Genomic DNA, 22,906 nt, shown 5'->3' on the forward strand with positions numbered 1-22,906 from the left:
GCTACATACCTAAGTAAACAATATTGTTTCCCTTCTACCTGATCTTCTTCAGTTCTTCCCCTCCTCTACCTTCCCTCTTTTGAAGTAAACAAATCACAGATTAGACCGGTTAACAACCCGGTCTAGGTTTGAAATAAACGGCCAAAACATTTGGTAAAATATGATTCCTTCCATAAAACTAGCACCATATGGTCCGCCACGGAGTGTTTCCCCAAACTTAAATAATTATTTTGTCCATTTAAAGCGCGTAACTAACCCCAGCGAAGCAGCGCAGAGCAGAGCAGAGCTCCATCCATGGCCGCTCCTTTCCCCGCCTTCCTCCTGCTCCTCATTCTCATCTCCTCCGCCGCCGCCTCCTCCTCCGGCGAAGGAACCACCAAGTGTATTGCCTCTGACCGCGAGGCCCTACTCTCATTTCGCTCCGCCCTCTCGGAGTCGCGCCTTGGCATCTTCTCCTCGTGGTCCGGCGACGAATGCTGCTCCAAATGGTACGGCGTCAGCTGCGACCCCTCCTCCGGCCGCGTCGCCGGGATCTCTCTCCGTGGCGAGTCCCAGGACCCGATCGTCTCCGCCGCCGGCCTCTCCGGTGCCCTCATGTACGGCCGCATCTCCCCTGATCTCTGCCGCCTCGACCACCTCACCACCCTCGTCCTCGCCGACTGGAAGCACGTCTCCGGCCCCATCCCTTCCTGCCTCCCCTCGTCCCTCCCCCTCCTCCGGATCCTCGACCTTGTCGGCAACCGCCTCTCCGGTCCTATCCCCGACGACATCGGCACCCTCTCCCGCCTCGCCGTCCTCAACCTCGCCGACAACCAGATCTCCGGCACCATCCCGCCATCGATCTCCTCCCTCTCAGCCCTAATGCACCTCGATCTAAGCGGCAACCGGATCTCCGGCCCCATACCCGCCGATTTTGGAAACCTAGCCATGCTCAGTCGCGTGCTCCTCGCCCGCAACCGCATTTCCGGCGGAATCCCCTCCTCCGCTGGCCAAATGCTCCGTCTGGCCGACCTCGATCTCTCAGAAAACCGCATCTCGGGTGCGATCCCCACCTCCCTCGGATCCTCCTCGGTGCTTTCCTCTGTCTACCTCGGCTCCAACAAGCTCACCGGCGAAATCCCTTCGTCGGTGATCGCCAGCCGGGGGCTCAACATCCTCAACCTGAGCCGCAACGGCATCGGAGGGGAGATCCCGGACACGTTCGGAGGGTGGTCGTACTACACCGCGCTGGATCTGTCGCACAACCAGCTAACTGGGCGCGTGCCGAGGACGCTGGCGTCGGCGGCCTACGTGGGGCATCTCGACCTCAGCAACAACCAGCTCCGCGGCTCCATTCCTAGTGGCACCCCATTCGACCACCTCGACGCCGCTTCCTTTGATGGCAACGACGGGCTCTGCGGCGGCCCACTGCCGACCTGCTAGTGGGCGGTGCAAAATCCACCGGTGAGCGAGCCTACCTTGAATGCTAATTCTCTACCAGTCGTCATTACTATGCAAGTCATCAATTTGAATAATTGAAAATTATTTGAGTTTTTATCTTTTTTATTAAAAATAATAATAATAAATGGAACCCAATCGCAAATTTGTTGGGGGTTAAGTATGATAAAGTACAGTGTTTTGGCATTGTTTGGGTGGTTAAGGAACATGTAAGTTGGTTATTTAAGATGCAAGTTGAAGAGACCAGTAGGCCAGTGCAAGAGCATACATACTTTTTTCTTTTTTTTTTTTGTCAATTTTATACGTTAATGGTGAATTGTTGAATATGACTTCCATCTGGTTCGAAGATTACGATAGAGTTAACAGATCATGGAATGGATAAAAACAAAGGACGTCCATCTGGTTCGAAGTTATAAGACCTCATCTTCTTTGTCATAAATTGGCAACCAAACTCACCTACCTTCTTTTATCTTCGTCATTATATTCTAATCACTTATTTGTGTTACTGGACAATGCAAAATAATATTTATTTATTTTATAAAAAATATAAAATTATTTCTTGTGATATGTGCCGACAGTCTCACGTAAGCAATAATTTAAAATAGGCGGGAAACATAGGGGACCTGGAGTAGGGTTCTACCTTACTATTAGGCAAAGCTGATGCAGTATTGTTGCTGACGTGGATGGGCTACCATCTTTGAGCTCCTCTAACAAATCCATTGGACTGGAGTGTCGGTGGCTGATTTTGTGTGCAAATATTATTTGATTTGTAGAATTAAAATTTTTTTATGGTTAAAAATATGACTTTATGTGCTAAAAGGTATATTACTTTTTTCTACAAAAGAAAATTAATTGATTTTCTGATAAACATTCTGAATTTAAAAATAATTTTGAGAATTTGATTAGTTTAAGAGGAAAGATAATAATTTAATAAAGATAAATGTTCTACACATTTCAAAAGATTGAAAGGCTTGTCTTTTATCTCTAACGTCAACATCAATCTCCGTCTCAAAAGGAAAGTGTTTGCTCTTTGTTTCTTTAGTGATGGTCTCTGTCTGCATTCTCTCATTACAGATCACGAACCCAAGTAAAGAATGAACTATCAAGAAAAAAATCCTTTTTTTTTTCTAAAATCTCTTTAGCCCTTGCCCTGTTTCGAATTGCGACTTAAGCAATCATTTTTACTTTAAAAAAAAATAAATCAAACTAAAATTCAACAATTCTTTCAATATATTTTAGATTTGACTTGATTCAATTATCTTATTAAACAAAGTTGAACATCATACTCAACTTGTTTACAACCCCAGACACAATGACAGGAAAAAGCTATTAATTTCTTAGTAAGAAGGTAAAAGTTAGGTGGGAACTTATTGACTGCAAGGTTTAAAATGTATTTAAAGCATTGACAATGAACACAAAGTTGAGTGATAACGAGGTTCTCCAACAACAATATCTAGTTCTAACATGAATGAAGCATCAAAATTGTTTATAAATTACGATATGCTCAAACATTTAGTCTGCTTCGTCGACCACCTTGGTGCCCAATCCTTTTAACCCCTCAGGTGGCACCTCAGCAACCGTGACCAATGAATAAAGCTCTTCTTTGGCATCCTCCTCGTCGTTCCTCTTGCGAGCGATCCTCACTCTTACGCGCCTCGGCACGCTCCGAATACCCCTGCTCCAGATGTGCTTGTTAAGCTTCACATCAACTCGGACATCAGTGGTGCCCATGGCTTTCTGAGCAAATTTTCTGATCTCCTTGATTGCCTTGGGTGCCATCTTCTTGAAGGTGCTGTGATACCATAACAAAAAGGTAAACATCCAAGAACATTACATAACACTCAGCGTTATGAAATCCTAGCCTGATATCTCTAGGAAAGCAATGAGACTACATCACGCTCACAAAATAAAAGCACGAACAAATCCTTCCTCAATTACAAGCAAATAAGTTTACTACTAAATTCCTGCTACTACATTAGATGGATAACTTAAGGCAGCAAAAGCTTTGCCAAAAAGTAAACTGTTGTGACACTTTTTGTTTTTTGATGGTTCACTAAGAGTATGAGATTTTTGACGATCCAGGAGAAGCTTAGAATGGAGCACACACTGAAGGATTTACAACGGAGATACTGTTCCCATCAATGTAGATCCAGTCATCAACTCTTTATCACAAGGGTCATAGAATGGAGTATTAGTTGGACATGACTAGGTTATTACCAATAAAGCTTGACAATTTGACGAACTACATAACAATTTTTGGTAGCTATGAAGAGTATGCAAATCAATTATTTTTGCCCATGCCTATATTTGTGCAAAAGAGAAGTAATTGATCCGATGAAGATCAAAATTTTGAAAAGCACGAAATAACATTTAAGAGGTGTGACGACTATGCAAATCAATTCCTTTCGCGCAAGCCTATAGTTGTGCCAACTAATTGTGGACGAAATCTAAAAGGGCAATAGTTGATAAACAAATATTATAATCAAATATCTGAGTCTCTGGCATTTTCTTAACAGATATACGCACACTAGCGATAATGAGTTGCAAAGAGATTAACACGAACTCAAAGTTACAATCCAAAAGTAAAAATGCAGTTAAATCCAGAGCAGCTACTCTCTGTCAGGTTGAGATCTCATAAACTCACTAGCATATGGAGAACACAGACATTCGTTCTATCGAACCTATAATGCACTGGCATCAAACACAAGGGATCGTCAAGCGGATATGCATTTTAGGAATTATCTCTCAGTCATCAGTAGTATTCCAAAAGTTTCACCTTTCCTCAGAAAATTCCTTTTCAAATTTTCTCTATCTAAATTGGCAGCTTAGCAAATTTGACAGACGAAATTAATGTGCTAACGAAAGATCGAAAAGATGACAGAGATCACAAAGGGAAACAGAAGGTGGGCGCCAGAGGATGCTGATCTACATTAAAAAACGAACACTATAGAAATCCAGATAGCAGAGGAAGATGAAGCAAGGAAAAAAATGAAGTAAAACATCGAGAAAATAGAGAGAAACGAGGAGAGCATACCATCCGTGCAAACGCTTGTGGAGGTTAATTGTGTACTCCCTCGCGACCACCTCCTCCTTCCTGCCCTTGCTCCCCTTCTCCACCATTTTCGCTACCGCGGTGCTGCCGATGGCCTCTGCAAGTACACTAGGGCAGGCAGATCGACCAGGTTATATACACGACGTGCATTCTTGTTTACCAAATTACGAAATCACCCTCCCCTGGATCAGTATGTTATTAATTTGTCAGCCCATTTAAGTTGATAGAACAGCCCAATTAAGCTATCAGTTGGCCCAATTATACACGCGCGCGCGTATATTAAAATACAACAGAAAAATGATTTAAAAAATCAAAGATCATTATAAGGATATTTTCAGAATACTATTTAGTCAACATCATTAATTTAAATTTAGTTAATGAGAATATATATTTTTTAAAAAGTGAAATATTATATTCTTGCAATGACATGTACGCTATATTAATTTTATTTTTCTTCAAAAGGATTTACATAACTTACCAAACACCAAATACATGATCTAAAATTCATATCATGTATCATGTTGCTCAGCTCAATTGACTCAATTATATGATACATGATATGATTATTTTTTATAGGATTGATCGTGTGAGACCGTTAGATAGACAGATTCATTTTTTACTGAAATGATATGATTATTCTACTTTATTCTATGCATTATTCATGTTGAGCCCCCGCTTGTCAGAGAGGAAATCGATCGATATAAAAACATCCATAATGATTCTTTCCTGCGTTTTAATATTATTCACTTTTCCTTCTATTTACATTTACTCAGTCAAGTAAAGCCCATTTTGATATCTGAATGAAATCATAGACCAAGTCCATTTCGCTCTAACAATTTTTTGAACAGATAAAATAAATTGATTCATTTTTCCCCCTTTCCTTTTTGTCAAAAGGCAAAAAACAGAAGAAGAAGAAGAAAACTAACTGTGATCTCGTACAGGATGAGCACTTTCATCATCAACACTGCGACGAGAAAAGAATGAAGTAATGTGAAGTAAGATGTATCACTTATTCCCGGCCGGCATAAGCTTCTCGTTGCTTTTGGAAATAATTTAGCAGAGACGAAGCCTGAAAGAATTAATGCAGAAGAATGGGCAAATTAATCAGTTAGGCGAACAAATTAAATTAAAGATGTACGTGCGTCATTGTTCATACGGCACTCGTGATTGGTAAACCAAATTAAGAAATTAAGCCTAGCGACGTTGAAAATGCAATCGAACAATAATACCTTTTGTTTAGCTCGTGGCGTACCACAATGCGACAATGCTACCAGCGACGGCACACTGCCTTGTTGCAGAACTACACGGCAATATTTACTACTACTCCGACATAGCTGAAGCAAAGCTGCGGCGGCATTTTCCTTTCCACGGGCAGATCCCAGTTCGACGACATTCACCAGTGCTGATGCCCCATCTTGTCCTACTGCAATTCTTCCTTCTGATGTAGTTGCGAGATTTGCTAAAATGGTCACAGCCTTGTCGACCAAACCTGCAGCTGCCGATGGTCTGTCTATAAGGCTGACCAAAAGGGCTACTGCTCCAGACTGCGCGATCCTAACCATGTTGGCACGGCATTTCGACAGATTATACAGCGCCGTCACTGCATCTTCCTTTCCTCGAAGTGTTCCATTCGCGAGTAATTCTACCAGAGGGCCGATAGCACCGGACTCGCCTATCTGAACCCTGTTCTCCTCAATTTTCGCGAGACTACTCAATGCTGCCGCAGAGTTCTCTTTTGCTTCAGGGATGTCGGCTGATCTAAGCACGTCTATCAGGGAAACTATGGCATTAGCATTTGCAATGGAGATCTTGTTTCTGTCATCGATCGACAAATTTAGCAGCACCGTCACTGCATTCACTCGAGTCGCAGGGTACGATGAATGAAGCAAACCGACCAATAAGTTTGCGACTCCACAATCTGCAATCACGTTCCTATTTTCTGAACATCGTGAAAGGAGGCGCAGCTCGCCGGTAGCACGTCTCTGCAGATCTGCAGAATCGCTTTTCAAATCCTCAATCAGCTTGAGGACTTGGGATTCAACACCTAATAGATAAGGACTGGAATCCATATAACCTGTTTGTGGTTGAAAATTAATTTAATTAGTCGACAGGAAGAAATTAAAACGATGATGAAAAGAAAATCAACAATCTTTGAAATGGATGAGGGTAACAATTAAAAATGCCAACTTTAGGACAAAAAAAAAACCTCTTAACCATATGAAAATCATAATATGAACTGATCAAGACTAGAGTAGACAAGCTAGAAATTCTACCTCGATAAAATAATAAGGTCAAACTCTTTCGATTCCATTTTGCTCAAACAAAAGTTTGATTGGCTGGCAGTCAGCAGCTACTGGCACTTCAGGAGTTAGAAATCGCAATCAAGAATATGACTGCTGGAATCACAATCCTGGGGAGTTCGATATATAGGAATCACAATCGAGAATAGAATACGCATGGGCTGCTAGAAAAAAGGGACTGAAAACCCTAGACGAGGGCAACCACGAAGAAAAATCACAACTTGAAGCACAAAAACTATAATCGAGTACAACCCTACTATTAGCCGAGAACAAGACTTCCACGAACGTCATCTGAGGGTCAAATTACTCATCCTTCGACAATTGAGGTGCAGAGAACACACTGATGAGTAATGACCAAATGGCTGGCTTAAAGATACCACACATGAAATTTGAACACCAGATCGACAGAAGAACAAACAAGAACAACCATATCAACAACAGACCACGATGATGAAACCAGGCAATAAACTCGATCAAACTAATAAGAAGAAGAAACTAAGGCACCAAACCAAAAACAGTGGGAACGCCCTAGCGAAAGATAGCGGGGGAATGGACGGCAAGGGATTGAGCTGGAGGAAGAGAAGGAAAAGGCCCACCTTTTCGATCTCCCCGATTCGCCTTCGACGCATTCAGCCGCCAAGAGAGATGCAATTACTCCGACGAAGACGAGATGGAGTGGACTTGGCGGAGACGATGGGTCACGCGCAAGGAATATATGAATGCCTCCCTGGAATTCTGCAATTCATTTTGACTTGGTCAATCTCCAAATTATTGTAAAATAAATAACTCAATGTTAATAATTATCAAGTTTAGGGAAAATGATTACAAAATTATTATTTTTTAAATCATAGTTAAAAATAAAAGCAAAATCTAATAGTTCAAAACTAAATTTTATGACAAAAGTCAAAAAATTATTTATTTCTTCTTAATTCTGTCAAGATAATTAAACAAATGAAATGGAAACTAACTCCATGTGATACATATATATTTTTTCCATTTGGTTTCAAAACTAATTCATCATTAGTTTTTTTATAATTCATGTATCGTATTCATCATTAGTATTAGCTTTCAATTAGACCATCCTGCTTAGTCAGGGGATGGTAAACTTGATTAAAACTGGAGAGTCAAATAGAAATTCGCAAGCAAAGACGTCAGATAATTATAAATGTTGTTTAGGCATATTTATTAATAAAAATACGGCTTAAAAAGTATTTTTATTTAGTTTTATTGTTTAGTCAACGGCAGAATTTGGTCAATAAGAAATCTCTTACTGATTGATGAAAAATATAAATTTTGTTTTAAAAAATTGGTTTTTGCTGGAAACAAATGGAAACCAATCAATCATATTTCACGGGCTACTCTCTCCAGCTTTTCTGTATTTTTTTTGGAAAAAACACTTAAATAAGTTATTTTTCAAAAACTAAAAATTGAACAAAATCCTAAACTATTATTTGCAATTATCTAGACAAAATCTTGACACTTAATCACATCAATTTATTAGTTGATGCATGTAAATTCTTAATAGTTGTCTCTCACAATCGGTTATATATTTATATTCCATACAAAATGGAAAACGTGGCATGAGTTTTCTTCCTTTTTCTTGTAATTAATTTCCTTACTTGTGACATACAACAACTTAATCCCATTTAAACCAAGCAAAATGGTGTTTTTTGTTCTTTGCATCTTCCATCTCCTTATCCTCCAAATCTTAAACTAATTCTGCACTGAAACAAAATAGCATTAGTCACTGAGATAGGTATGGTTCAAAAGGGCACAAACAATTTGTGGAAATTAATACACAAAAAAGATCACATTCAAAAATAATTGCACTCCTTTTTCATTAAGACCAAGTGCATCTATATTGACATTAAATACGCTCTTTTTCTTCATCGTATTTGCGTCCTCCTGTTCTTGAATATAGTGCATTCATTTTTTTTTTAATAAGAATGTAGTCTTATTCAGAGAATTGACCTTATGTGTGGTTGAAAACAATTACAATTAGACTATCTGCACGGATGAAACATCTAATTTCCCTATTGTCAGATTATCAGTATACTATTTCATGTATCCTTCTTCAAATGATATCTGTTCCAACCATTCTAGTTCAAATCTCAACAGAACATAGACCTTTCCGCTCTATGGGTGGGTTCCAGTATCCATCATGTTTCTTGCACTCCTAGTGTTCAAGTAGGATTGTCTTTGTGCTTGAGTTGGATCTTAGTAGCACTTGCCTTAAGTAGGATCGTCCTTGTGTTTGAGTAGGCTCCCGCATCTAACTAGGAGACCATGACCATCATCCAAACTCAAGCCTACTATGTCATTGATTTGGCTTAATCGGGCTAAATTTAGGCTTTGTTGCTTCACAACTACTAGTCCGGCTTTGTGAGGATCACGGTGATTTGTGACCACCTCCATGCAACCCGTAACCAGTTCCACGAAGACTGCACGAGCTCCATGAGTGTTTTCTTGAACTTAAAAACAACTTCCTAAGGACCAAAGTTTGGAGCATCTTTCATCAACTGAGAAGAAGCAATGGAATCACTCCTCCAAGTAGATGTCACCTCTCTTTTTCTTCTTCATCTTCATCTTGACACACCTATCCTACCTGTAATTTGTCATTGACAATTGACACCATGTGTTAATTGCAGTACCGAAACTCTTATTTGGGCTGAGCACCGAATCTCCAGAAGGAACGAAATTTTAAACTTTACTTATGACAGTATAATTTAAATGTCTTTGAAAATAATGAGTGAAATTAGAGGGAGAAAAACATAACATTCGGCTGCTACAGAAATGAAGACTACCTTGATATTACTGCCCCAATGGCATGACAAATCTTTTACGGTGCTGATGGAGTCAGCACAACAAACTTGCTTGGAACGGTAACATTTCCTACAGTGCAACGGAAATAGTCAGCTTATGAGGAAAGTTTTCCAGAAAAAAGCATATAATAATATCAAATATGCAATACTATTCCACAGCTCCACCATTGATCATAAGAACCATGAAAGTTACAGCGAATAAGAAAAACACGAACACTCCCTTGTAATTCCATTAAAAATTCTTCACAAGAAATTCCATTAGAAAGGATGGATGAATATATGATCATGATTTCATCTGAAAATACCAACTAAAGAACAGAATTGCATTGAACTCTATGCTTACATTTTATTGTACACAAGCAATATGAATCTACAAACGCAAGTTGCCAAGGAAGTCAGATAGCCTGACAAAACGATTAAGATAAAGGTGACAACCAGAAATATATTTGTGTGCAACATAAACAGATAAACAATGGAAATTATTGTAAAAACCTTATATTCTTAGCGATGATGGTGCCCCCGTCTTCAGCATCGAGATGGCGTAGCACAACTTCTTCTAGACGACCATCTCTATAAGCGTGCTGTAAAGATAGATGACATTTGCACAATGAGAAACTCAAAAAGAGTATCAAAACCTATATTAATTTTAAGTAATAATCTAATAATGACGTTTAGATTTTTCACCACTGACTTATGAATGAACAAATAATGAAATACTGGAGATATCAATATTGGTAGAGTTTGAGCGAAAAAAAGGCAAATAATAAAATAATGGAGATTTGTTGGAAATTTGGTGGATCTAAGATGAGGAAATTAACAAGAGTGTAAGAAAACCTTGTGAGAGAGTATGAAGAGAGAATGAAATAGAGACTTTCTTGTTGTACATTTGTTCATCATACAAGGTCCCTATTTATACACTTGGACTCATGCTTCTACATCCTTCTACAATTAATACATCACATTATTAAACACTAAGACAAATGGATTTAGCCTTTGTCATAAAGAGTTGCATTGAACTTAATAGGATAAGTGCACTTTGCCTAGTTGATGAAGAGTCACATGAAATCAAATTGATTTTGACTACTTCCTTGCATGGTTGAAGAAGTTAACTTGTCTTTGGCTTTTGGAATAAGTTTACATGCTATCAGATAACAATATTGATAGACTTTAAGGGGAAAAAGTTTCATAGATGAGATAATCATAATAAAATTGTACATTATGTTCCATTAGATAGTAAAATTTTGAACTAATGAAGATAGATTAGTAGTATATAAATATATTATCACAATATTAATAACAACATATTATTATCATTATTTATAATCATATAGGTAATAGTAGATCAATAATATAAATGGATATATATTAGATCATTAGTCATTACTAAACCATATGTATTAATATGAAAACAATAAATAGTAAAAATGTATTAATAGCTGGTTGTTTGATGCATTTTTCAAAAGACTATAACTGGCATATTTACCATGTATGAATTCCATTCATTATCTTAATATCCATTACAGTTTTTCCAGCTACAGAATTGCAGATGCATTCCTAACATTGATATTATAATGTATTAGCATGATCATGTAATTTTGTAAAAATGTAAGCCATCAGCCACAAATAAAAAAGAATGACTGGAGGATGCAATATATAAGCACGTAGAAGTCAGGTTATGTCCATAATCTTCAATAAGCAACATTCAACCTTGTAGAAGCAGCTTGTTCCAAAGGGGCATGTCCTATTTCCAAAATCAAAGTATTTGCAATTAATTGACCTGCAAGATTAGAGTTATTAGGCCAGACTAAGCAAGTCCTAGACTAGAAGAAACGCAGGGGGGGGGGGGGGGGGGGGGGGGGGGAAAAAAATCAAAATGTAAAGCACTTGTGGGTTGACATTTTAAGAATGGTATAAGATGGGTTCCTGAAGAATATTATTCATATATAAAGCAATTCAAAATGTGAAGCATATATGGGTTATCGTACTAATTCAGGAAGAGAATTATCCATATATGAAGAACTTTGAATTCTCTTCAGTAAATAAATATAGCTTATTGCTAACACAAAAGGGAAATAAGATATACAGATACATAGACCTAAGAACATAGGTTCCATTTAAGAGTCAAAGGAAGGGAATAGAGTAGCTGAATCTAGCTTTAAGCCTATTATAGTAATGCCCTCTATATCATGTGAAATAAAGAATATTGCACCCACTATATGCAAAAGAGAAACTTGGCCCTGAATTTCGAAGCTTTGTATGATCCTAGACTTGGAAATGGCAAGATAGAGCCAAGAAAGGCAACATACTTCAAACAATAATAGATCCAACTTCTGCACAAGGAACAACCACAAATCATAGAGATGCATATGTAGTGAAATTATCACTGAAGAGTATATGGAAGATTTACTTCAATGCTCTAATACAGTAATTTGATTCCTGGACTTGCAATAGCATGTCAATTGATTTGAACCTAGAGAATAAATATCTTGGTTGGGTCATATCACACCAAAATGATCAAAACAGGACCAACTAATAATTTTTTAAAAAGTTAAAACAATGTATAACCTTGCATTGGACCATCAATCTCCTAGCTTGACATATAAGCTACTTAAATTAAGAGTAGATGATTAGCATGACAGAGAGCAGTATAACCAGGAAAGCGAAAGTAGAACTAGTTTTTTGCATCAATCATGAGCCATTAAACTAACTTTTCCTAGCTAAAACAAGGAACTAGGTATAACAAATTTTACAAAAAGTTGCATAAGTTGCCTATAATTCTAAGAATAACATACTTTAGTTTGGTTTTATAGCTATCAATGATCTCCTGCTTTTCCTCCTTTGTGGAAAACCAGATGACGCTAGGTATGACAAAGTATGACAGCTTTCGACATATAGGGCAGGCCCTTAATGCAGAGTTGATATCCATGCCAGATGTTGAAGAATTGTTACGCCAATTCCGGATACATGAAATACAGAATGGATGGTCACACTCTGAAAGTAACCCAAATTTTCTCTCAGCTGCAGTGGGTTTAGACAATACTCGGTCAAGGCAAACACTGCATTCTATTTCTTGACTGTATTTCAAAGCTTCCAGGTGCATGTTATTTTTTTGACACATCTTTATATGATCGTCTCTTTCATCAGCACGGAATGGATGCAAGCAATGCTTACCACAAATGGTGCACATATCACCATGAAGGCGAGCGCACCTTTCTCCATAAGGGCATTGACCAGCAGCAGCAAATGAGCAGATGGGACGGTCAGCATCTCTCAAATATGTCTGATGGGTTCTGAGCTCATCATGTAAACAAGGACCAGGTTCAGAATTACTTGTCCAGGCAGATGTAACAGGAAATCTGTTTTCTGACTTCATTGCTAATACATCTATGGATGTGCTTGATTCCAAATTATATTGTTTTGTTAGAGGGACTACAGAAGCATGACTGACTTGTTGAGAATCTGATGTTATGCATGGATGAGGGTTTGTTGATAAAATTGAGCGAAAGGAGGATAAGCCAGATGACCGGGAACGAGAAACTTTTACATGATCATATCTGCAGCGACTACCATAAGAGCAGACACCTTTCTGATAAAAAGTGCATATCTATGACAGGAATGACAATACAAATTTATTTGCACATCCAAAAATAAATACATTTCAACGGATAACAAAGGTGATATATAAGTAGAAGTTACATTGTTGGCTTGATCTTGCCAATCATGGGAAAACTCGCAGTGATCCCCCTTCAGACATGCTCCATGCATATAAAATTTGCAAAGAGTCCTAGATTAACCAAAGGAAAAAAGGTCGTATTAGTTGTTAAAATATTTTTAAAAAGAGAAAATACTAGAAATGTAGATGCAAAATCCATGCTAACTATGACATACAAAATAAATGATACTTCTGAAATTCTCAAGGGATAAACAAATATGTTAAGTTTGGAAAAGAAAATATTCTATTGTATTGTCATGAGATAAACCTAGCATAAAGATATATATGGGACTCGTCATAGAAGACGAAATTTAGTAGTACAAATGTGGACCTAAACCCACAACACCTAATAACCTATTAATTTAAATGTTCTTAATTAAATACATAAGCCTTTGAGATATTCACTAGACCTACTTGGTATACAATTGATGAAGTACCTATTTTTTCAGAGTTAATAATATTTGGTTTAATGAGAGATGTTTTCATTTAGTGGCATTTGTGGGGAGTTTTAGTTCTTGCCAAATGTCTATTTTTTTTTAAAAAAAAAGACTCTTATATTTTTTATGATTAAATTTTCCAACATGGTGTATGATTGCAGTGCAATGTATGTGTTACATTCTATTTTGTTTTTATTGAGGTATTGATTTTTTTTTTCTGGCAGTGTGTTCAAAACCATTAAGTTTTATGGAATGAAATTCTGTAGCTAAGACTATACCAAATTCCAGTGTCAGTGAGCAACGAGAATGGGAATTATGATTCTATAATCTGGAATAATTCATTTCCTAAATTCAAATCTCAGGAATTCATGAAACTAGAAAACTCTATAATATTCATATAATAACAATCATAATCTCTGCTACCGAAATATAAGTCCCAACACAAAGAATCGAAATTGCAATTATCAGGGGTTCTTTTCAAACAGAAATTTGTTCCACTCAAATTACCGAAGTTCTTAATTACAAAAAGGTTATCCAACACGCCAAAAAGTTGAAGAAAATCAGTATCTCATGTACAAATGCTAGATCAGGAAAAAAACCGTATTGACAGTTTGTATGATAAAATAAATGAAATTCAGGTCTAATATTACTCATGCAATTTGAGTCATTTAGGAAATTTAAACAGCGCCACACTAAGTAGAATAGAAAACATCAATCGAGGAATCGGCCGATAGATCCAACATTGAAGATCCCTCATGTACTGCTAGTAAAATGTGTCAGAAGTACCTCATTTCGGCCAGATTCCGCCAAATTGGTTGATGATCGGTTGGATCGAGCGGCCAACTCGAGATCGCTAAGCTAGGGAGACGGATGACGGAGCTGGAAGGAGGTCGAGCAATGAGAGGCTTCGGGCGCGCGGTGGATGGCGGAGCTCGAGGGGGGTGCGGGCGGAGGAGGCGAGGGAAGCATACGAGACGAGAATAGAAAAGGAGGAGAAAATGGGGGTAAAAGAAAACAGCAAAGGCGGAGACATCGCGGTGATAATTAGGCGATATCCTTTTATATACCAAAGAGCCAAGAGAAATTTTTAAAATTTACTAATTGATTTTTTAAAAATATCTCAAATATTTAATTAATACTAAAAAAATATTCTTTTTAAAATAAAATTATCATAAAAACAAATCTTCTCTATAAATAACTTAGAAATATAAAAAATCACTAAAATAATTTTTTACAATTTTTAAACTTTTATAATCTTACATTTAATTATTATTACAGTTAAGTCATCTAACAACATAATAACAAAACCAATATTACTTTTTATACAATATCATTAAAATTTACCATTTTACACCATGACCAAAGCAATTAGTGGTTGGGGCAATCAACAGTATAGATAATGATCGAATTTTGTTGAAGTGATAATATCTTCCACTGTAGTGGTCAATTATAACTTTTTGATTTACTTTTTTACAGATGATCATGAGACAAACCGTGTGGAGGCGTTAGGGTGGCAGATTCCACCTTTGCCCTTAGAGCATGATTAAATTAGTTACTATGGAACAGATTTACTGTAGTGGACAAAAATTGAATTTTCGATAAAACTGATATAATATTCTTTTTTATAGTGGTTAACTATAATTTTTTGATTTGTCTCTTATAGATGATCATGAATTTAGCTGTTGAAATAGCGGATTTCACCACCGGGATGAGTAACACTTACTGCTCTCTTGGTCCACACGCTTCCGGACCGTCCGGCTCAACCGCCCACGCCATTTCCCCCCGTGAACCCCAACATCATCCCCACCACACACATCGTATTTTAATCATTCAAACGCGATATTAAACCATTCACCAAAAAAATAAAAGAAAAAAAAATGAACTTGTTTAAATTAAAGATTATGAAACACAATATTCTGAATTAATTATCTACACAGATCAGACAACATCTAACAGGTCTCTCAGTATTAAACTGTTGGAGTTACCTTCAATTATTTCTCTGCAATCGACTCAAAAATCATCATCCTCCTTTTTCCTCCTTTATTACGACCTTGCTTTTCTCTCTCTTTAGAAAAAAGAGATTAAAAGGCCTCCTCCTCTCATTTCTAGCTTTGCTTTGCCTTGCCTTGCCTTGCCTTGCTTTCCTTTTGCATGCCATGGCAGATCACTTCACTGATTTCTTCACTCCTTATTATCTGCAGTACGCCCACTGTCCTCCTCTCCGGGAGGAGGCCCTCCCGCTGCTCAGCCTCTGCCCGCCCGACCCCGACGCCGAGGCGGAGGGAGCAGGCAGCTGCTGCGTGGAGAGCGATCGGAGCCGCGACAAAGCACTCGCAGTGACTCTTCACATCGGCCTTCCGAGTGGCAGTAGTAGTACGTCTAAAACTACTATTACTGCTGCTTCTGCTGCAGATCGAGTGGAGGTAGATCTTAATGATAAGAATAGTTGTGACAGTGAAGACGAGAAGCAGGAAGAGGAGGGAGAGAAGGAACTAGGGCACCCTAATTCGATCCAGATAGGGATAGGGAGGCTGAACAAGGGGCAGTACTGGATCCCTACCCCTGCGCAGATTCTTATTGGACCTACGCAGTTCTCCTGCCCTGTCTGCTACAAGATTTTCAATAGATACAACAACATGCAGGTGTACTTCATCTTTTCATCTTATATTATACATGCTATATATATTATATATATGCATGAGAGATCTATGCAAGGCTTCTTACAAATCTACATATTTTTGTTTATATATCTTAATTATTTTCTGTGTTTATTTTCTTTAAGGGCAAATTGATTAACCTTGAAAGACTCATCATGTCAGGAATATTTCTTTATTGATTCGATGAGATCAGTGGTATGCCATATGCATTCATAGGATTATATATATATGCATATATATCATATGAATCAATGGATAGTATGTTTGTTTCCCAAATCATAGAGCAGAAAAAAGAAATCGATATATAAACCCTAAATCCCACAATTAATTCTTTTCATATTTCTCTATTCCTTATTCTATTGTTTAATTTCTTTCAAATTAATTAACAAGTTGATGGAAATTTTCTTTCTTTCTTAAAAAATAGTTGTAATAATTTTTAACGCAAAATTATCTATTAAATTTCAAATATATGTTGGGATGTATACATTTGTTAATATAGATCTTAGTTAACTTCTATGCATAGGATTACATTTAATTAATCAATTCACTCAGATTTTATCTGTTTTTTTCCCAAGATCTTCTCAAAAATTTCAAAATTAATGTAATCGTTTATTCTCAACAATTAACAGTACTACAATATATATGATATATACCACATGTGCCTAATTCAGAATTAAGGGTAAAAGGATAGCAAATTGAAAAGTTAGAGAGTTTTCTAAAGTTTTCCCAATAGTATCTCTTGGAGTATACGACATTACATTAATTTACACAAAAGTACCTTACTTTTCCTTAATTAATTCATGATTAACTGCATATAATATATATAGATGCATATGTGGGGTCACGGATCGCAGTACCGGCGGGGCCCGGAGTCGCTGCGCGGGGTTCAACCGACGGCGATGCTCCGGCTTCCATGCTACTGCTGCTCGGCCGGGTGCCGGAACCACATCGACCACCCGCGCGCGAAGCCGCTCAAGGACTTCCGCACCCTTCAAACCCACTACAAGCGCAAGCACGGCGCCAAGCCCTTCGTCTGCCGGCGCCGTCCCGACGACTGTCACAAGGCCTTCGCCGTCAAGGGAGACTGGCGCACCCACGAGAAGAACTGCGGTAAGCTCTGGTACTGCGCCTGTGGCTCCGACTTCAAGCACAAGCGCTCGCTCAAGGACCACGTGAAGGCCTTCGGCCGCGGCCACGCCGCCGTCGAAGGCGCTGATCCTTTCAATCCTCTGGAGGCGCCGCAGCCGCCGCTGCCGGAGGAGGAGGAGGAGGAGGTGGTGGTGGAGGAGGAGAGAGAGCCATCGTCAGGGATTGAACATGCACCGTTTTGATTGGTTAATCATGAGTTAATTCTAATTCTAATTAATAATTAGAAGCATGCTATATATATATATATATAATTAATTAGTTTGCTTGGTTTTGTAATTGTATGTCTTAATGTTGCACTGAAATCAAATATGCACGCATGATCATGTACAAGTCAAGTTTAATTTTATAATTAACTAATTTGCTGTTTGAAAAGATAACTTTTGTATATATATGTTACAACAATAAGTTTAGGCAAGATTGGATATGTATGGTTCATCTACCCTAAACCTAAACAAACACACAATTAATGCATGTCGAGGATGAAAGATAGTTTTTAATTTGTATGGGCACCTGCAAAACTTCAGTATTCACAGCTAAACACAGTATACGTAGTCGTCTACAGTAGTGCAGGCTGCATGCTTGTTGAGCTTGATCATGAAAGCAGTCAAGTCAAGAGGAGGCATGTCATATCAGTCCAAAATGAGTCCATAATTATATCAGAAGCCCTAGAAGTGTGTGTGTATATATAAATAATATAGTTGTATATAATTAAGCTAAGTGAGCAGTAGGAGTACTGTAGTACTGGGAGTGCTACTGCCATTGATGTGCATATATATCAACGTGAGAGGCTCCACCATGCAGATCATGCAGATGCAGAGGTCAGATGAGGTTACACCAAACTTGATCCTTACGCTTTGTCCACTTGTCCTTTTCAATACTTCCTCTCAGTCTCTGCATCATTAATATTTACATTTATATTCTCCATTCTCTATACCCATATCCTTTTTCTGTGTGGTCACCAACTTTTAAGTATGTTAAATATAATATATAAAATTATAGGATATGTGTAGTGCCTTCAATTTTTTTTATACATTAGATTTTCATGTGTCAATTAATAGAGCCTGGAGATTAATGGAGTGAAGGGCTCTAGCTAGCCGCTATAAATTTGTGACTTGATGTATGATTTGATAGTGAAATGTAAATCTTAAAATAATATGTTAAGTTATGATATTTTTTAAAACGACCTTGGTACCTATAGACATTTGAAACTATATATATATATATATATATAACCTTTGGCTCTTTCAAAATCATAGTATATATAATGAAGATCATCTTGATCAGTCGTCTCCATTTTGAACGTGGAAGAAGTCATCTCATGCGTACATTCTCCCGCCAAAAGAGTGATAGTAGATGGTGACGCAAACTCTTTTCATTCTATTTCACCTTCTTTTCACTTCTCTTCCACTTGATAAACAAACACTTTATATATATACACTTTACCAGTTATTTATTTACATAGCAAAGAATATTGAATCGAGAATAAAAGAGTCAAGCAAATTAAGGAAGAAAGCATATCCATAGTACAATTGACAGAGACGACAATTTACTGCCTTAATTCCCTGGGTAGTTCAAGTGTCAAGATCTCGAGAGCTAAAATCTTTCTCATTCTTGTCTTCTACATGCAGCATCTGCATATATATCTTGTACACATTCCATGACTGCGAGTGAAACTCACAAAAACAAAACTTGGCCATGCAAAGAGACAATGAATGAAGACCCCACAGCCGCAGGAGAATATATATATTTGTGCTTTCTGATTCTTTTCACTTTTCGAAATAAAAAAAAACACACACACACACACATTTAAATGGAGCTAGTTCCTTGTTTAGTAGTAAAATTTACCTATTTAATCCGCTTGTTAACTGTCAAAGCTCTTTAAATTAGGCATGCATGAAGCCATTACTTAATTACTTAGATTTGGTGTATTATATATGTTGTCTTGATGTATATATTACAGCATTATATGAATTTATAACAGTGCTAATATAATGTAGCCAAAAAGAAAATGCACATACATCTTCAGTAGCATAGTAAACCAAAGTATATGATGATAATGCTTCGATCTAGCTAGAATTCACTCAACAAAATATAATGATCCCTTGGAATTAACAAGCAAGCTCATGATGGTTAAAAGATGACAAAAAGAGCAAGCATCGATCTCCTTCCTTAGCCTTCTTTTTGACAAGAACAAGGTTTCTCTCATTATGACATGAATGAGAAGCATACATGATGGTGTGGGAACAGCTCCAAACAATGCGAAGCTCTATTTGATGAACATAACAAAAGGGAAGAAGAATCTTTACTTTCTTTACTAATTTTTCCCTTTTCTGAGAGAAAGATGGCCATATATCTCTTTGGATATGATATTCAAAAGCAGATCCACTACACGTTACCAGAACAACTTTGGAGCTCATAAATTGCAGCAAGAAAAACCCAGCTACAACCTTTTATATATATATATATATATATATATATACATATATATACAACTCTATCTAACTAGATTAATAATGACTTGTAATAAGAATAGAGAAAACATACTGATAATTTCCAAAGTATATATTAAGAAGACATTTAGTTGCAACACTGGTATTTTGTTCCTTGGCAATTAATAAACTATGAAATGCACCATAAATCACATAACTTTGTCTTTTGTTCACCTAACTAATTAAAGGGCAATTCTCTCCTTAGTTTGCTGATCAGTTTTACTTGTTTTGAAAAATTCTCTACTTCCAAAGTTGGTTCATGTTCATTCTTCCCCTTTGCTTTTGTTTTTGGGCAAAGTGTGGTCCAAGCTCTCTTTGTCCATGGACAGAGAGAGGAATTTAGCACTGCTCCAAACAGTATCAGTCACCTGATGATTGCCTTGCTGTTGTCCTCTGCACAAACTCTGGTTAACTGCAGTGGGAGTTCAAGACCATTGATGATCAATCACTATCAGTCCAACTTCACTTGTCCGTCGATTTCCTCCACGATATTGATCCAACAGTCGAGATCACTTCACGATTGATCCATCAAGGCAAACAAAAAAGGCGAGAAGCATCTGATGGATGAAAGACCACACATTTTTTAAAGTTTTGTCTTTGTAGTTTTTATAATTCAGAGGTACAAGTTTTGTTTGATCGATTAATCTTAGAGATAGACGATCTTCTCATATGAATTTAGGCATGCATGTTAATACCAATTGTGCCAACTTTGGACACCTCGATCGACTATAGCACTTCCACCTTGCAGATCCCAAATTAATACATAAACAACCACGAGTCTACTTTAGACAAGTTTAATTACATTTGGTTGGATCTTCATGACAAAGTTGGATTCGTACTCATCCAATTATAATGGCCCTACTCATAATCTAATAATTAATTAAGATGGATATATAAAGCTAAGGAATGGTAGTGAAATGTATAGCTAGGCAAATAACTAACTAGAGAAATTTCTAAAAACCTTCTTTATTATGGATATATATATATATATATATATATATATACCCTAATTATCATAAAGTAGACTTAATTGCTTTCTTTTTTTTTTCTTTAATTAACTTTTCCGATCCCTTCCCTTTCACTTTTAAATTAAAGTGATAATATGTCACCACCTTTACCCTACCATCAATTCCATCACAAAAGCCTAAAGGACATGATATGTCAGAAAACTACATCTACTGAAACTTAATTAAAGAGGACTAAGTCTTTGTAATTTTGTTGGATGAAATTCCAAGAATTTTAATAATATAATTAAATATATACTAAATTAATTATTTTCTAAAGTTTATTGATTCAAAACCTCTAGCTAGTTTTAATTTCCAAGAGATCATTTAATTACATTCAGGCATATATGTACTTACGCCAGCTTCTCCTAATTTCTCGACCTTACACTAGCATTAATGTCAGTTCATCGTACACCTTGTTTCCTTGTTTACTACTCAAGCTCGTTGCGTATCAAATAGGTGTGTGTATATATATATATATATATATATATATATATATAGGCTCACCTCGATCAAGAAGCCAGTTATAGAGGAAGAAAAAAACAACATAACACATTATCAAACAACCTAATTTCTGATATCGACGTAAGTAAACAACAAACATTTGTGCCTGGAATCTTATGTGTGTGTGTATATATATATATATATATATATATATGCATCAATGAGCAAGTACTGCACTGCCTCATCAACTGCATATATACATTCAAGCCCACTCACTCACGGGCGCATGTCTTCCTCTTCCTAGCTCAGAACCCTGCAGGGCTCCACCATTAACACACACGCACCATTTCTCAGCTGATAATTCAATCAATCTTCACGTGCACAAGGAGCTGATCGATCGAGCAAGCTGCCATCACAATTAAGTAGCTAGATTTATCTTTTTTGCTTAATTTGCTTTCCATGATTAAAGCTGGGAAAAGGCAAACAGTGAGAAAACATATATCAAGTTCGTCTCGAGGCTTTGCACTTTTGGCTGCCTGGCAGCCACTAGCTAATTAACGAGGAATAATTCCATATGTTTATCATGGCTGAAACTGAATGATTTTTATATACTTCAAACTTAATTGTTGGTTTGATGCATGTGAAATATTATTTAAATAATAATCTTTTATTTAAATAATAATCTTTGCATGGCTTGAAGATTGAGAGAGAATTTCTAATCAAATATGTTAGTTTGGAGAATTAACTGTCCCTTGCCCATCAACTGTATGAATATATATAGAACAGTTTCAGAAGGATTTCTGAGCTATATAAAACGGTAAGGTAATGATGTTTGCAAAGGAATTGTGTGATTTGAACAAGTCGTACGGTTTATTATTTCATTGAGATTGATGAGTCCTTGTCAAAAGGAGATAATAATACAAGAATGATTTGAGGAATTAAGAGGGAATATACGGAAAGATTGTTGTTTCTTGCAGTTTGTTGCCTTGCATGAAAAAAAAAAGTAATATATACCACTGTCAAACTCATCTCCTTCTTCATTTAAATAAAGAGATTTTATAAAAAAAAAATCGACTGGCCAGACAGTTTTTAAAATATTTGTAATAATTTTTAAAAATAAATTTGAGATAAAATATCAATTTCATTTTAATATAATTTAATAATAAACATATTAAAAATTAATAAAACTATATATTCATATGGAATATATAGTATCCTTTTTACATTTATTTAAAACTAATAATGTATATACTGGCAATTTTTACATCAACATGGAATGCGTTTAATTTAATTTTTAATGTTTTGCTTTATATTATTATAAATAAATTTATAATGTAATAAAAGAGAAATATTTCTTACGATGTGAAATTTATTTGTGGAATAATTTTTAATTTTTTATCACT

General features: G+C 36.9%; 5 protein-coding genes across 9 annotated transcripts; 2 read left to right on the forward strand and 3 right to left on the reverse strand.

Annotated features, from left to right (window-relative positions):
- Nucleotides 1-284: 284 nt before the first annotated feature.
- Nucleotides 285-1,697, forward strand: LOC141840971 (uncharacterized). Its single transcript, XM_074729085.1, has one exon. The coding sequence runs from the start codon at nt 295-297 to the stop codon at nt 1,420-1,422; it is 1,128 nt and encodes a 375-aa protein (XP_074585186.1). The 5' UTR covers nt 285-294; the 3' UTR covers nt 1,423-1,697.
- Nucleotides 1,698-2,810: 1,113 nt separating this feature from the next.
- LOC141838776 (large ribosomal subunit protein eL31) lies at nt 2,811-4,597 on the reverse strand. Its single transcript, XM_074726353.1, has 2 exons — nt 4,472-4,597; nt 2,811-3,229 (listed from the first exon to the last, which is right to left on the reverse strand). Exons 1-2 carry the CDS (start codon nt 4,555-4,557, stop codon nt 2,950-2,952), a joined length of 366 nt encoding a protein of 121 aa, XP_074582454.1. The 5' UTR covers nt 4,558-4,597; the 3' UTR covers nt 2,811-2,949.
- Nucleotides 4,598-5,247: 650 nt separating this feature from the next.
- On the reverse strand, nt 5,248-7,478 carry LOC141838774 (U-box domain-containing protein 4-like). 3 transcript variants are annotated; one of them, XM_074726350.1, is made up of 4 exons: nt 7,386-7,478; nt 6,763-6,899; nt 5,719-6,563; nt 5,248-5,558 (listed from the first exon to the last, which is right to left on the reverse strand). In XM_074726350.1, the coding sequence occupies exons 3-4, from the start codon at nt 6,556-6,558 to the stop codon at nt 5,499-5,501; spliced, it is 900 nt and encodes a 299-aa protein (XP_074582451.1). In that variant the 5' UTR covers nt 6,559-6,563; nt 6,763-6,899; nt 7,386-7,478; the 3' UTR covers nt 5,248-5,498. The 3 variants fall into 3 exon arrangements, with proteins under 3 accessions (XP_074582451.1, XP_074582452.1, XP_074582453.1); XM_074726351.1 differs by lacking the exon at nt 6,763-6,899; XM_074726352.1 differs by lacking the exon at nt 7,386-7,478 and having other exon boundaries at nt 6,763-7,145.
- An 823-nt stretch (nt 7,479-8,301) lies between these two features.
- On the reverse strand, nt 8,302-14,764 carry LOC141838772 (E3 ubiquitin-protein ligase makorin-like). 3 transcript variants are annotated; one of them, XM_074726347.1, is made up of 7 exons: nt 14,547-14,764; nt 13,308-13,395; nt 12,404-13,215; nt 11,319-11,388; nt 10,104-10,192; nt 9,594-9,681; nt 8,302-8,508 (listed from the first exon to the last, which is right to left on the reverse strand). In XM_074726347.1, exons 1-7 carry the CDS (start codon nt 14,549-14,551, stop codon nt 8,503-8,505), a joined length of 1,158 nt encoding a protein of 385 aa, XP_074582448.1. In that variant the 5' UTR covers nt 14,552-14,764; the 3' UTR covers nt 8,302-8,502. The 3 variants fall into 3 exon arrangements, with proteins under 3 accessions (XP_074582448.1, XP_074582447.1, XP_074582449.1); XM_074726346.1 differs by having other exon boundaries at nt 8,302-8,513; XM_074726348.1 differs by lacking the exon at nt 8,302-8,508 and adding an exon at nt 9,955-10,015 and having other exon boundaries at nt 9,593-9,681.
- A 1,126-nt stretch (nt 14,765-15,890) lies between these two features.
- LOC141838773 (zinc finger protein WIP2-like) lies at nt 15,891-17,872 on the forward strand. Its single transcript, XM_074726349.1, has 2 exons — nt 15,891-16,402; nt 17,245-17,872. The coding sequence occupies exons 1-2, from the start codon at nt 15,917-15,919 to the stop codon at nt 17,746-17,748; spliced, it is 990 nt and encodes a 329-aa protein (XP_074582450.1). The 5' UTR covers nt 15,891-15,916; the 3' UTR covers nt 17,749-17,872.
- Nucleotides 17,873-22,906: the final 5,034 nt, after the last annotated feature.

Source organism: Curcuma longa, chromosome 11 (assembly GCF_044706935.1).
Source record: "Curcuma longa cultivar G26 ecotype Majalengka, Jawa Barat chromosome 11, ITB_CL_G26_1.1, whole genome shotgun sequence".
NCBI classification, from domain to species: Eukaryota; Viridiplantae; Streptophyta; class Magnoliopsida; order Zingiberales; family Zingiberaceae; genus Curcuma; species Curcuma longa.